Consider the following 16021-nt stretch of genomic DNA (forward strand, 5'->3'; position numbering starts at 1 on the left):
TGCTTCAGCATACCACAACATTTGGGACAGTTCTATGCCTCCAGCTTTATGGGAACAGTTTGGGGAAGGAAGGCCCTTTTCCGTTCCAGCATGACTGTGAACCAGTGCACAAGGCAAGGTTCATAAAGACGTGGTTGGGTGAGTTTGGTGTGGAAGAACTTGACTGGCTCACACAGACACCCGATCTCAACCCCATCTAACACCTTTGGGATGAACTAGAACGGAGTGTGCTAGCCAGACCAACATCAATCAACATCAATTCCTGACCTCACAAATGCTCTTCTGGATGAATTCCCACAGACATACTCCAAAATCTTGTGAAAAGCCTTCCCAGAAGAGTGGCAGCTGTTACAGCCGCAAAGGGGGGGGGGGGACCAACTTCATATTGATGCCTATGGATTAGAATAGGATGTCATAAAAGTTCCTGTAGGTGTAATGGCCAGGTGTCCCAATACTTTTCTCCATACAGTATACCTGCTCTTATCAATCCAATTAAAACATTTAATTCTGGTTTATTCTTAACTCTTTATTATTTTCTCAGGTTCTTATTCAATATTAGTAGTTTGCACATTTTGCTAGCCGCGTGTTTCTTTTAACCACCAGGATTTTGGGTCAACCAACCAGTTCAGTGCACTATTTGATTTGTTGGTAGTCACTGGGGAGAATTTGCTGGCTATAAAATATTTTTACAGAAGGCTAACGCGATCGGATTTACTTAGCTAGCTAGGTAAATCTTTCAGCACGGATGGGTGGCTCATTAAAAAAACAACCTCTGTAATTGTATTCCTTTTGCCCAAATAATAATAATAAACTATGCTCTTGTTTATATACCATATTTAACAAAAGCAGCATTTGTGCTAAACAAGTTTTTACCGCAACTTTCTCACTGAAGGACTGTGCCCGTGGTAAAATGCTTTGGGCTGAGACAAAAATACTGTCGAATAACATGTCCGTGGACAATAAGTCGTTTTGATCAAAATGTGCGTCAGAATTGGGGATGATTCCTGGGTGTGATGCTAGATGACGTTCTCCTGAGGAAACTGATTTCATAAAATATTGGTACAACTATTGGTTATATTAGGAAAGTTTCACATACATAAGGAACTGGGTCTGAAACGAATTTTGTTCGTTTTTTTTTTCCAAGAGTTAAAGGAATGTGGCACCACAATTGATAAAATGAAGAACAGGAACGCAGTTATAACCCGTGACATTTTAATTAAATATGCAATTTTAATAAAGGTTGTTACATTCACCCTGGCTGTTCATCTTTATATGTATATTGTTTGTATTTTAGTTATTCGATCAACAAAAAATTAAGGCTTAAGATGACCCCGCACCAGGTGGGGCATCAGCTGAACATGATTAACTCTCAAGGTTAAAACGGGAGTGGAGATTGTTGTCTAACGCCGCTAATTGCTTGGCTGTGTTTAGGAGCGCTTGTAGTTGCCTGGTCCCATAAGGTCACTTGCTGACATTTATATTTATCTAGTAGATGCAAAGTTGCCAACCCCAGCTAACATTTAACGTTGGCCCAGCGTTGGTAGAACGTCGGACATCACGTCGGCCAACGTCATTAGCAGACGTTGCCCGGACGTGCATCTGCACATCGGGTTTACGTCAACTCAACGTCTGCAGCGAACGTCAAATAAGTAGTGATAAGCAAATATGTCCAATTCCCTGTGGCCAACGTAAAACCAACGTCCCACGGACATTATGGGGACCATGTGCCAACCTACTTTCAATGTCTGGGTTACGTCAACTCAACGTCTGCAGCTAACGTAAAATGCACGTTGTGCCAACTCTCAATTGCCAATTAAAGAGTTCATCATAGCTCAACATGCAAACTCTCAAAGGAATATTTAGACAATTATATTGCTATTATCAAGGCGTGTCTAATAAATAAACTTGATCCTGTTGAAAGTTTTCGTCAGCTTACCGACAGACGTTCATCGCGTCTGTAACCCAGGTTACAAATATTGTAAATAAAATAAATAGTAAATAATTAACTATAAGATAAGACATAAAACAAAGATTTGTAAAATAGTCTAATTTACACGTGAAAACATTTACATATAAAAAAAATGTGCCCCTCCCTTCTCGTGCATGCGCAGTAATGTAGTGCATAGGAGAGAGAGAGACTAACGGCAACAGGCTAAAGAAGCAGCAGAGACGCGAAGTTTGACTAATTTGGGGGGGGGGGGGGCATGGCGCTGTCCCTGTGCTCTAGCTGGAAGCACAAAGTGTCACTGAGGTTTGAAGGGTGAACAAAACAAAATTAATTCAGTGACTGTCAAAATAAAAAGTGTCATCATCCACATTGTAACGGTCACAATGACACGGAGGCCCCCATAGGACAAAAAAACGACGGCGAGGGGCTCGCCCAGAACACACCGCCAATCGTCCTGTCCGTACGTACAGAACTGTACCTAAAAAAATACTGGCCGACTCTGAAACCATTGTTGGTAGAACAGCCTGTGCTGGATCGGATGGTAGTGAAAAAACGCACATGTGCTCTGTACAGTGCAGGTGCCAGAACAAATCTGGTATGAGGAGGGGAGGAGGGGGGCGTGCGACGGTAAAAGGGAGCATTGGGTAAGCGGACAATCCATAGCCACAAAAATAACCCTACAACTGGGCTTATTTGTTTTATGGTGAACATTATGACAAATAATAATAAAATAATTTTAAAAGGTCACAGGGACACAATGGGCGATTTTGTAACCTGTGGCACATAATCTTACAATAGCTTTTCACTGCACTTCTTTGGTGTAAAAAATCATGGAGAGAGATTGTTAGCAAATAAAAAACACACACACACTTTCCCGGTACTATGAAGTACGGTGATTATTACGACAGGACAACTCTGTTTAAAAATTGTGTGGGAATATTTATAAAACGCACTCTACCGATTTGAATTTTATTTTCAAACCTGCAACGTATCATTACTATATCGAAGTAAATACATATAAATTCAAAATGTAGTCCCTCTGAAAGAACCATAGATGGCAGTATTCCCTTGTTTACATCCACCCACAACAGCCACAGCGCTCAGAGAGGTGGGGGCCTTTGTCCCTGATCGAGTTGCCTGCCTGCTAACTGATGTCACATCCAGGACACATGCCGTAAATGCATTGCACCTGCAGGGGCTTTCGGGCTGGAGCCACAAAGCCATCTGCTGCTGCTTGCTCCCAGCTACCTTCTGCCATTGGCTTGGAGACATGAGGATATCAGGCAAGTGTCTCTCCCAGCTAGGAGCGTGAAGCGTGTTTTTCCGTTTGGCTTATCGCTCAGTTCACTCTTTGTGGTCGTTAGTTCTAGACAGCCATGATCTCTCTGAATAGGGTGGGCTAAGGAAAATGTTCAGACCACCTTCCAGTGAAACGGAGACTAGCAAGACATCATGACTGATACTCTTGAGTGATCGAAAGGTTGCTGGTTTAAATCCTGATGCTGGCAGAGTGATTTCATCAGTGTGACCTTGAGCACGGTTCTTTATCCCAGCAGTTCTAGGTGGCGCTGTTAGCGTGGTCAGAACCTAATCTCTCATGGTACGGCAGAGAACAAGTTGTTAATGTGTGGGGCCCTGTTTCAGACTTGATGGAGCAGCAATGACATGGACTGCCCACACTCACCAGCAAACCGGTCACCTCCCCCGGCCATCTTAGAGGAAGACAAGGGAGAGGAAGAGATGAAGGCAGGGCATGAGCACCTGAAGGACGCTATGGGGGATGAGGACTTGGAGCTGCTGAAAGAGTCCTACCAGGGCTTGGAGAACCTGCGCTGGAGTCTGAGGGCTGTAGAACAGGCCGTGTACCTCAGTCTGCCTGCATGGATACAAGGAGGTATGTTAACGTTGCCTGTGCATGCCAGGGCCTGGCGACACAGCACAGCCAGACGGCAAGTCTCCAGCACTCATGACTCCTTCCAGCGCGAGCCTTGGCCTGTTCCCAAAATGGGTGGTGCTGTTAGTATTTTTAGTCTGGCTTGTTTGGCTAAACTTTAGCCGCACCTCTGACGTAAAGAAAGTATAAAAAAAAAACACAACAACAAAGTATTCAAGACTTGAAAAACAAACTACATGGGTTAATTGGATTCACAGAGCACATTGAAAAACCACGTAGAGTGAGATAAAAACAGACTCCTTGACGACTGTTGTTGCAGCATTGCTATGCAACCTTGTAGCACCTCTGGGTCTAGCTGGGATCCACAACAGCTTCCCAGCACGTCTCCTATCCTACATCCTTCTCCCCTACATGCTTCCAGCCACCATCTTCATCTTTGCCAGCCAGAGGTACCAAGTAAATCAGCTTTGGATCCTTAATTATATGAATTATTAATATAATATAATATAATATAATATAATATAATATAGGGGCGGCATGGTGGCGCAGTGGTTAGCACTGTTGCCTCACACCTCTGGTACCTGGGTTCGAATCTCCGCCTGGGTCACATGTGTGTGGAGTTTGCATGTTCTCCCCATGTCGTCGTGGGGTTTCCTCCGGGTACTCCGGTTTCCCCCCACAGTCCAAAAACATGCTGAAGCTAATTGGAGTTGCAAAATTGCCCATAGGTGTGTATGTGTGAGTGAATGGTGTGTGAGTGTGCCCTGTGATGGGCTGGCCCCCCATCCTGGGTTGTTCCCAGCCTCGTGCCCATTGCTTCCGGGATAGGCTCCGGACCCCCCGCGACCCAATAGGATAAGCGGTTTGGAAAATGGATGGATGGATGGATGGATAATATAATATAATATAATTATTCGGCTTAGAAAGTGAACTGAGATCCTCCCTTCTCTAGTTCTGTTCTTCTATAATAGAAAGGTCTTGGTACTTAAAATTACTACATATCTGTGTTGCCTGTGTATCCATGCAGTTTTGCCTGTCTGTGCGGCGTTTCTCATGCGTGTGTTTGTGTGCATGTCGAAAGTGTGTTTGTGCGTGCTTGGAGGTGGATTTCTTTCCCTTTTAGGACACTCCAGCGGCTGAGTAAGCTTACAGAAAGCTCCCTTTGCCTGTGGCGGAGCCTAAGGCAGACTGTGCCGAACGCAATCAATGTCGCCTCCTCCTGTTTGCATAGGTATGGAACCTGTTATCAAACTTGATGAACCGAAACTGTGCAGGCAATGATTTAACGTTTTGCATAATTACATAATTCTGCAGAAGTCGAGCTCTTCCTCCTCATGCCAGCTGCCACTGTGAATGTTTTCCTGCTGCTCTCCCCCAGGCTGTGGGTCCCAGTTCCCCATGCTAGAGTCCTGGCAGAGCAGGAACGTTCTGACCAGGCCAACCCGGTGCATCAGCGGTCCTCGCTGAACATGCAGCTCTCCACGCCTGGCTTCCACACTCCTGTCGACCCCACCACTGATACCATAAGCTACTCCTTTCTCTTCAACCTGGCCCTGGGGATGGGTAGTCAGCCAAATACCCCCCTCCTGCCAAACACCAGGCCCATTCTCCTGGAGCTGGAGTTTAACGCAGATGTTGAGGTAGAAGCAGAGAAAATGGGCAAAGGGGGACAGCCAGGTGATGGCACTTCTCCACGCATCTCCTTCTTGGAGCTGGATAATGTTAATGATGAGGGGGGGACCACTGCAGATGGAGGTGAGGAAAAGCCCTAGAACAGAGCTACACCATCCTACTACAAAGCCCAACTGTCTGGTGTCACCATTGAGTAGACATGTGCTTGGCGGTCTGCAGGAGATGCTTCTGACAGTGACAAAGGCATGGCGAACCAGCCGCACCCAAAGAGCAATGTGAATCGTCAGCCTCTCCCTTTAGCCTGCTACTTCTCCAATATTTGGCCACCTGCTATGATATATAGTACTGGCTGTGGGACATCACCAGCAAAAATCATGTGATTACACAAAGACAGGTCATGTGACCGCAGTGCCTGTGCAGTGTTGGTGAGCCCACTGCTTCTAAGAGCTCTCACTAAAAGCACCGTGACAAAAAGTGCCACTGAGCCTGTTTCGGTTATTTGACTAACCAATCAAAAAGCATACACCAGTCTGTTCCATAAACCTGCACCTGGCCAACCGACCTTTAGATTTAGAAATATTTAATCCTGATTATTTAACCTGAAACACTCATCAGTTAATGTTACTTTATTATTCATAATTTCATTCATTTAATTTAGAAAAGATTGACTTTTTTTGTAAACAACAGTTCTCTTATCGTAACACTTTCAGAGAACTTAAAGCTAACGCACAATTTCAGTTATTTATAACACTTTTATTAGCAGCAAAAGTAGGTCTTCAGACAATGTGACTGCATTGCTCACAGTAAAACAGTACAAAATCTTCCTGGCACATTTCATAAATAAATGCATAATTTCTTTTCCAAAAAATAATTTACAGTTTCAGTTTTCGTTGGCATAAAGTGCTGAGTTTCACAACATTTTTCAGATCCTGTTTCATATTTCACAGAATGCAATTTTCACACATTCTTAATGGTGAGCTTTGCAAATCTTAGGAATTCATATTTCTGTATCTTACAAAGGTTAGACCAATAAATGTAATAGCAATATAACTAATAGTTTCGCATGGTTACCCAGTTTCCTGCATGTCTCGACGTAGCAAACGTGCAAACATCATATTTTTAGTTTTCCAGTGCTCTGTAATGTGTGAACTGATAAGGACTGATGACTAGATCACCGTTTTCTCTTCTGTCCGTTCATGGATGGTGGCGAATGTAGATCGTCGGCATTCATTCATTGACGATCGCAGAATCGCGTGTTTTAAGAATATGGTAAAGACTATAGTGAGACCACTGGCTTACTTAGCGACGTGACATTTTGACAGTTTTAAGACTTAAAACTGTAATTCACAGAGGTGAAGACGTGGGGTTTGTCCTTCAGTAGTGAAATGCGCTTCACTACGGCGACCCTGGGCTGTTGTGTGTTTGCTCCCTGTAATCCTGAGATACCTACAAGCAAACAAAAGCAGGAGAAAATGAACAACTACACCATCACATCACCTCCTGCACAACGTACACATCATACATCGCCTCCTGCACAACGTACGCATCATACATCGCCTCCTGCACAACGTACGCATCATACATCGCCTCCTGCACAACGTACGCAGTTTCTGCTGTTACTGATATTCATACTGATGTGCCGCTTAAATGTTCCAGTTACGCTATTTGCAATCAAGTATACTGAATAAAACCAGCAAAACCAGTAGATATTTGAAGATCGGGTATTGAAATAATCTATTCAATACATTCAATTTTCCAAAAACACACAAGCATACCTCACTTTTTGTACCCTCAACCAACACTTTTGAAATATCTTTCTACCTTTTTTTATTTTTTTAATTTAGTTGATATTTTTACATAATTTTCAATTTTCAGTTGAAATCCAGGCTAGTTTATTTAGTTTTCAGTGAGGTTTCATTAGTTTTTTTTTTTTTATTTATTTTAAAAACAAATTTCTATTTAGTTTCTATATATTTTAGTTTCAATTTAAGTTTAGCCATTTAATTTCCAGGATAAACTGAAAAGTTGAATGTGTCTGATCGTTAATGACACAAATTCACATTACATAATACTGTGCCACACATATGTTCCAAGTATCATTAACGGTAATAAAGAAAAATCATTATTTTAGAAAAATATTTAAAATATTAAAAAGTAGGGGGCGGCATGGTGGTGCAGTGGTTAGCACTGTTGCCTCACACCTCTGGGACCCACGTTCGAGTCTCCGCCTGGGTCACATGTGTGTGGAGTTTGCATGTTCTCCCCATGTCGTCGGGGGGTTTCCTCCGGATACTCCGGTTTCCCCCCACAGTCCAAAAACATGCTGAGGCTAATTGGACTTGCTAAATTGCGCATAGGAGTGTCTGTGTGAGTGAATGGTGTGTGAGTGTGCCCTGCGATGGGCTGGCCCCCCATCCTGGGCTGTTCTCTGCCTCGTGCCCATTGCTTCCGGGATAGGCTCCGGACCCCCCGCGACCCAGTAGGATAAGCGGTTTGGAAAATGGATGGATGGATATTAAAAAGTATTTGCTGTTTGTTTCCACTAATTCTAGAAGTAATATTCTATAAGTAACAGTTTTAGTTGTACATTTTTAAAATTAAATTTTCATATTGTGTTTCAGTTAATGGAAATGTCTTCTTTAGATTTATTTTTAGTTTTTGTAACGATAACAACTCTGGCACACGACAAACAACAGAGTCTTAAGCCACCCGTAGCTCTGCATGCAGATGACCTAATAACCGGTAACTCAGCGTCAAGGCATCTCAGCTAAATTAACAACCCATCAGTTATGAAAAGGAAGTCACGCACTCAACTTAAAACTTACGCAAGTGGCATTTGTAGAGGGGAATTCAAGACAGCAAAACCATAAGAGGGAAAAATTCAGTCATAAATAGATTTACATAAACAAGCTAGATGGCAGCCAGCACTTAAATGACTGTTTTACACTTTCTGACAGTTTCAGGCACTGTGTATTTGTTTTATTAAAAACTCTACCTTTAATACTTATATGCTTTGTTCTGTGCAACATATCTACTGGTAGACTGATTTTTCACTGTAACTGTAAAGGCAATTTCACAGCCCATCTTCCTGCAGTAGCCCCTCCCTCCTTTCTTTTATTATATATCCATCCATCTTTCAATCCGCTTATCCTACTGGGTCGCGGGGGCTCCGGAGCCTATCCCGGAAGCAATGGGCACGAGACAGGGAACAACCCAGGATGGGGGGCCAGCCCATCACAGGACTCTTTTATTATATATTTAATATTATATATAGTATATAATTAATCCTTCTGATTTTATTAAAGGAGGTTCATTTTCACTGTCCTGTATAATAGCATTTCCGAGGGGGGTGGGCAGCCGGTCGACCTCGGACCCCCAGAGGATTTCTTCCCCCCTTTTTGGGGGTTTGTCATTCCTCTCCCCTTTTGTCTTTGGTTTTTATTTCTTTCTTTTTGTATATATGATGTAATGATGGACTTTGACACAACGCCTATGTTCGTGAGAGACACCAGAAAAAAACTAATCAAATTGGATTCTTACCAAGTTCATGCTCATCTGTGTGAACCGTTGCAGCAGGTACTGATTCCCCAGCCCCATGATGCGTCCCACCGCCTGGTTGGACAGGCCGGCCAGCTTGGCAGTGCGGAGCCTCCTGGTCGTCCTGCTGCTGCATGCTGGGACACCAGTACCTGACAGAAGAAAAGGAATCTCCTTCAGCAAACAGCTTAAAAATACAACTCAGTAGTTGCAGTATAAAAATGACTGGTTTACAATTAAGCCCAACAGGTACAACTCCCCAAGCAACATTCATATAGAAATTACATAGATACAGAAAAAATTGAATAAATGAAAGAAATATCCATGTAATATTTGGCATGATAAATTTAACCCTTTCATGCATGAATTATACATATCTGAGCCAGGATTTTTTTTCCTATGTGGTTTTATTTCTCTGAAGGGATGCAAAAAACACCTGTTAACTTTTTTTTTCAACATACTTTTATTCTAAAAGTTATTTACATGCCCACTTTAGTGAACTGCATGCATTTGGCAATATGTCATCAAAAACTAATGAACAGAACTGATTACGTGAAAAGTATGAAAATGTATCTGGTTTTAATTCTGTTGAACAGATATTTGTATATATTTTACGATATAAGGGTCTTCTAGAATACAAGGATTGGCAAGATATTCCTGCTGTGTTCAACTTTTCTGCCTGTCGGTCTGCCATCTTGGTTGTAACAAATTTTTAGTTACAAGTACTTGCCAGTGGGTGGAAGCCTATAGAGCAGTGGTTTCCAACCTTTTTTAACTCACGGCCCACACAGCCAAACACACATGTTTCCGCGGCCTACTGCAAAAGAATTTAAACGATCCCGCTTTTTGTGTCGGGTTAACTAAGTTCTCGGAAGCAAGGCTGTTATTTGTCTTTATTGAATAAACTGGTAATGTATTGAATAAACGGAATAAATGATATATCAAATTATGATTTATTTGATTTTGACTAGACATTTTTTATTATATTAACAATATTACAATTTCTATTAATAATGATTGGCGCCCCCCCTGCAATACCGTCGCGGCCCAGTAGGGGGCCGCGGCCCACAGGTTGAAAACCACTGCTATAGAGTGATGCAACAGTGTCCACTGTAGTGGCTGATATGCAGTTATACCATTGAGACCATTGCATTTCCAATAAAATGGCTGTTGAATAGCTGTCCACTGTAGTGACCTCCATGCATGAAAGGGATAAAGTTAAAAATAATTAAAAGACCTATAACATATATAGAAAGCTATATAAAAATGTAAAGACAGAAAATTAAAAAAAAAACGCAAACCTAAAAGATACACAGAAAAAAATGTAAAAACGTAAAGATATACAGAAATACACATATATAAAAATGACACGCACTTTAATGTAAATAAATAAAATACTTAGTAGTTATTACGGTTTAATTTTTTTTATCTAATAAATAAACAATTTTAACAGAGCACTGTATATTTCAGGATAGTTCTGCCGTTCTCATTTAAGAGGAGCGCATTTACCTGTTTCTAATGGATGTCCGTAGCTCCAGTCCACCTGCGCCTTCTTCTTGACAGCGGTAAATGCGAAGATTTATAACCTCCACGCGGTTACGTAGATAAGTAGGCGTGACGTTACTACAGTATATGCTGAAGGCACATCATGTGGGAATGCCGACATCTACGACGCGGAATGGGAGGGACTCGCTTCAAAGAAGGAAACGGGCGAATTACAGAAACTGCCACGTTACACGTAGCTTGACAGAAGTTCCCCCCACCGATTTTCAGTTCAGGCGTCATCACCATTGCTAATTCGAACGGATATTTTTTATCTTTTTTCATATTGTTAACTTAAAGCATCTTGCCCCGTAGGGGAAGGGGGAGGGGGGAGGACTGGTGGACAGCGGGAGGAAGGGTAGAAAATCGGGAGAAACTCGGGGACAATGGCTGGCACGTTTGGTCTTGCCCCGGACACGTTTCTGGTTCTGTTTGCTGAGCCCCCCTGGGCGGCCAGCTCTGCGCTGCCTGATGGGTTAATCGGCACCGATCATGATGCCATTATGCCAAAACAGTCTCATACATAGGTTCCCACACCCTGTAATTAAAGACCCAAACTGATGGAAGACATTCTATTTTAAGGTCATTTAACTGAATATATACATTTTTTATTGATAATATGGATTATCAGGAGGCTCTGGGACCCTTGATGTAACACAACGACTCGGGTGCCAACTTTGGATGGACAGCAGATGGCATTTTGAGTCCATACCTCTCAACAAGTCGTATTATGTCCAAATTATAATTTAATGGAGGATTATATGTGCAGGGATGTGAGATATCAGCAGATTGGCAGTGCATTTTCACAAAAGACACATGACCGACAGGTAATGTGACTCATATATGTCACTTGTTTATTATTGCGGGAACTAGAGTAGCTAAGCAAACTGGCAGGAAAATAATTGTTTAGTACCTAGTCATCTCTTAATCAAATTTCCAAAGGGCTTTCTTCGGGAACGGACATTTACTGAAAGTTTAGTCGTGAGCTTTGATCAGGGGAGAATGACCAGTGCTTCCCAAGGCTACGTGAGAAATCCACCTATTCAACTATCAACTGGATGAAACAGCATTATTTTTTCCCAGGGAGAATAAGGCAAAAGGAAGAATCCAGGCCATCATTAGGTCCGATCTCTTAATTCTTTTCCGCAGGAAAGAATTAAGACTGAAGGGCAAATACTCTGTAATTTTCTGTCATTCTTTGTCATAAAATGTGATCTAAGTCTAACTCTTCATCTAAGTCCATTGGCATGGGAAGACGTTTTGAGCTCAGGGTGCTAAAAATCAGAACGACCAATAAATGAAGTTCTTTTGTTTCATTGGTAGCTATCAGTAGCTTAGAAAATGCATGGAAGGATATGCTGGCTACAAACCCCCTCACAGCACCAGCTACATAATCCGCACCCTGAAATACTGCTTGCCAAGGGAACGAATGACAACAAACATAACGTCGCGCTTAGAGACTGAGAGCAATTAATCGCTACATAACAGCTAACATTCGCGAAACGCTTCAATGTATTTGATCATTGTCATGTTGCATGACTCAGCTTCTTTTGATTTGTTTTTTTTATCACACGTGGATGCACTGAGATTCTGCACGATGCCCCGTGGCAGATTCTCCCGAGTCCGTGACAAAACCAGTGAGCTGAAATACCTGTATAATGAGCAGGTAATAATTAGCAGGTGTGTTTGGAAGAAAACTGCTTCTAGCTGTTGTCTAGTGAAGCATTCGCCACCAGTTTTCAGTGAGAGCTGTTTTTACAAAGAAAATCATCTGGCAAGCAATTGAGTCCCAGTGGTATATTTGTTGTTTTGAGGAGGGTCTCCCCCTTCACAGCAAATTTGTAGATCGGGGCAAATGAGGGACAGGCAGGGGTTCCCACACTATATACAGCTGGTACCAAGAGGCCCGCTTGAACAGGAGACTGGATTGGATGGACGATCGAACATCACTGTAAAGAAAGGTCAGAGCAGGCTGCTGAGGATGTTCTATGAGTCCATGCTGGCCACCATACTTCTCCGTGCCGCGATTTGCTGGGCGAGCAGCATGAGTTCCGGTTATACCAAATGCAGTCAAAGGACTGACCTTCCACCACATTGGAAATGCTATTGGGGACATTTACGGCATCGCTGCCATCAGGGACTGTAATGACTCCGCCTGATGCACCAGTCCCAACCATAACAAGTCAGCACAATATTTTATTTTTTATAAGGGTAGCACCAGACTTTTATTATGTTAATTGTACGTACAGCACAATATTGAAGGCACCTTGTGTCTTTGCACTCGGTCCTGAGTTTTTGGAGTGTGTTCCTCTCCGTACACTTCATGTAACCTACGGCGCTGATGCATACAGATGAATTTTCCCAAGTACTGCAGTGGTGTCGAACATATGGCAACCAGCCCGATTAAGGTTCCCGCAAGAACTGGAAAATCCCCCAAAAAAAAACTTCCGCTCCTTTAGGGGGTGTGTCATGCCAAATCTCTTCCGCCGTCCAAATTCCTTCCCCTGTGAAGTATCACTCAGCAGCTATGACGGTGTTGCAATCGTGATGAGGTGGTTTCAGGGTACCGCGTAAGTCTGAAGTTCCCCCTTACTTCTAATAGTTCTCCTCAATTAAAGACGATTACGAATGTTTCATAAGTAGTTTGTTTTCATTAGTTACTGTATTATTATTAAGATATTGTTTTCTTGTTTAGCTTGATACTACAACCAACATCTTTTATCAGATTATGAATGTCTATTTAGCTCCAAAGATACATTTTATTTATTACTTATATAAAATTAGTTCACAAATATTTTTAAAGGTGTGTTTTTATGAATAAAAAAATCATTTACAGTTAACTTGATTGTACAATCAGCGTGTTTTATCTTTATTGTATTTGCACACATACTGTTGACATTGTATATTGCAATGAGATTAAGTTTGTTCTTTCATACACGATAATAGGTACAAAATACAGGTATTTAAAAATACAGAGTGGTTTCTGAAATTTTTTCCCGAGCTGTATATCTGGTGACATATCTGTCAAACTCCTGAAGATTGCAGATGATATCTCTGATAGGCGTTATCTCCATAGACAGACATGAGTTGGGCCACCCGTCATCCTGGTGCAGTCAAAACAACTGAGACAACAGCAAAACAACCACCTTTATACCTCCACTTGTCCTAAATGAGTTGACATGATTGAGTCATTGTTTAGCATTGTCCTCACCTAGAACCTCAAGTAATATTAGACCACCACAAACGTCATAAAGGGACAGCAGGGATGGTCCTTTTACAGCAGTTGAAGAATTACAACCCTCAAGTCAAGCTGTTCTAGCACTATTCTAAACAGCACTGCGATAATTTAGTCCAATCTCTTGACTTCTGTTGCTGTATAGTTTGGTGATAGATCTGTTCAATCTAGAATGATACTGCAGCCATCTTTCCACCTTGGCCAGAATGTGTGAGCAGCCTGGATGCCAATGGCTCACTGGGTAATGCAGATTCAAACACCATAAATAGCCACAAAGTTCCCCAGCAGATGGCGCACAAGCTCCTCAACAAGCTCATTGAGCAGGACGACGTTGGGTCTCAGCACGTTTGAGAGGGTATTGGGGGATACTTGGTCAGAATAAAAGGGGCATGAATTATTGCTCCCCCCACACCAAGGAGGCCCAGAATGCCTACCATTCCCTCCCCTGGCCGGTGGTCAAGGACTACAACAAACTCTGAGATCCTTGTATGTAAGAGGCTGTCAGCTGTAGCCCAGTGCCCCCAAGCAGGCACATGCGGAAGTGGGTGGGGGGGTGCCTGCTTTGCCCAAACTTTTTAATCTGAACTCGTCAGTAAATTTAAAGGTATTAAGTCCCCCCCCCCCCCTTGTACCCTTTGAGCACCTGCCCCTGAAAAAGCCTACAGTCAATCAGCCCATCCTGTTGACCATGTGTTGGGGCACCTTTCAACAGCCAATCGCATCTGCTTATCCCAGCACATCCCCTCAGGTAAATGCTTTTTGACCATAACTAAATTAACTCCCCTCTCAAGCAGATTCCCCCCCCATCATCAAGAGTCAAGACCTTTGTGGTGGTGAAGACTGAGTCTTTGGAGGAGTGGGTCGCGACTGAGTCAAGATCAAGACCCGAAAAACTCGATTTTCAAACCATCGTTTTAATTACACTTATTTACTATCATCATCACCCCTGCTAATAATTAGCAGTAAATTTTTATTTTCACATGACAATCTTTTAATCTCAAACATTAATAGATGAATTTTATTTTTATTATTTGCATTTTATTACTTTGTCTAGGAGGAGCCCTAGATATGTCATTAACAGAATCAAAATTTGAAAAATCAGTTAATTGCATGTTACATTTATACTATTTACTATTTTCAAAATAACATAATACTACAACCAATCCAACTCAGTATTAATCACAGCACATGTATGGCTGAAGTTGGAAATTTCTCATTCATTTTTAACCACTCCACAGATTTCATGTTAACCATAATTTTGGAGACACCCATTAGGACATCAGCTTTGTACACAACACAAGCCATTTTTCCAACAGTTGTTTACAGACAGATATTTCACTTTTGATTTACAATTCAAGAGGATGAGAAGCTTACACACACTTTGGTCACATTCGCAGGCTTACAATAACTTGCTGGGATTTTGACCCAGTCCTCCTGACAGCTGCTTTGTAGGCCTCCTTGCTTTATCAGTTCTGCAGACTTGCTATTGGATTGAGGTTGGGACTTTGTGGTGGCCACTGCAATACCTTGATTCTGTTGTCCTCAAGCCGTTTTATCACATCTTTGGAAGAGTGCCTGGGGTCATCGGCCAATCAGAAAACCTATTTGCCACTGAGCTTTAACTTCCTGTCTAATGTCTTCAGATGCTGCCTCAATATATCTACATAATTGCCCTTCTTCACGGTGCCACCAACCCCCCCCCCCCCCGCAGCAAAGCACTCCCACACATAATGCTGCACCTCTGCCCCCCCCCCCCCCCCCCACCATGCTTCACGGTTGGGATGGTGCCCTTTGGCTTATAAGCTTCACCATTATCCTCCAAACGTAACGATGGTCATTATGGCCAAGCAGTTTGATTTTTTGAACAGAAGATATGTACACAGACAGGGGCTTAGGTGTCATGACCTGCTCGTACGAACCTCCTGTGTGCCACACCCCCTCATCAACCTTGTGTGAATTCCTGATTGGTCCTGATTGCGTTTCCGTCCATTTACTTCTGTGTATTTAGTCTGTGTGCTAGCCTGTCTCCCCTAGATCCGTCACTGACGTGTGTTATCGTCCGCCTTGTTCTTCCCTCGTCTTCCGCAATGAACCCGACCGTTTCTGGATTCCTGGCTCTCTGGCTCGTACTTCCCTGCTTCCTGCCTGATCGCAGGACTGCGGTCGCAACATTAGGTGTTGGCAATAGGCTTCCCAAGAGGCATAAGATGCTATGCAAAAGTTTTAGACAGTC

General features: G+C 42.6%; 2 protein-coding genes across 2 annotated transcripts in view; one reads left to right on the forward strand and one right to left on the reverse strand.

Moving 5' to 3' along the window:
* Nucleotides 1-16021, reverse strand: part of nuf2 (UF2 component of NDC80 kinetochore complex) — a 122866-nt gene that overhangs the window by 62516 nt on the left and 44329 nt on the right. The gene's annotated exons all lie outside the window — the stretch shown is intronic.
* LOC125747830 (uncharacterized) lies at nt 3067-6345 on the forward strand. The gene is made up of 5 exons (XM_049023351.1): nt 3067-3231; nt 3593-3842; nt 4162-4291; nt 4924-5073; nt 5221-6345. Exons 2-5 carry the CDS (start codon nt 3614-3616, stop codon nt 5612-5614), a joined length of 903 nt encoding a protein of 300 aa, XP_048879308.1. The 5' UTR covers nt 3067-3231; nt 3593-3613; the 3' UTR covers nt 5615-6345.

Source organism: Brienomyrus brachyistius, chromosome 8 (assembly GCF_023856365.1).
Source record: "Brienomyrus brachyistius isolate T26 chromosome 8, BBRACH_0.4, whole genome shotgun sequence".
Classification (NCBI taxonomy): Eukaryota; Metazoa; Chordata; class Actinopteri; order Osteoglossiformes; family Mormyridae; genus Brienomyrus; species Brienomyrus brachyistius.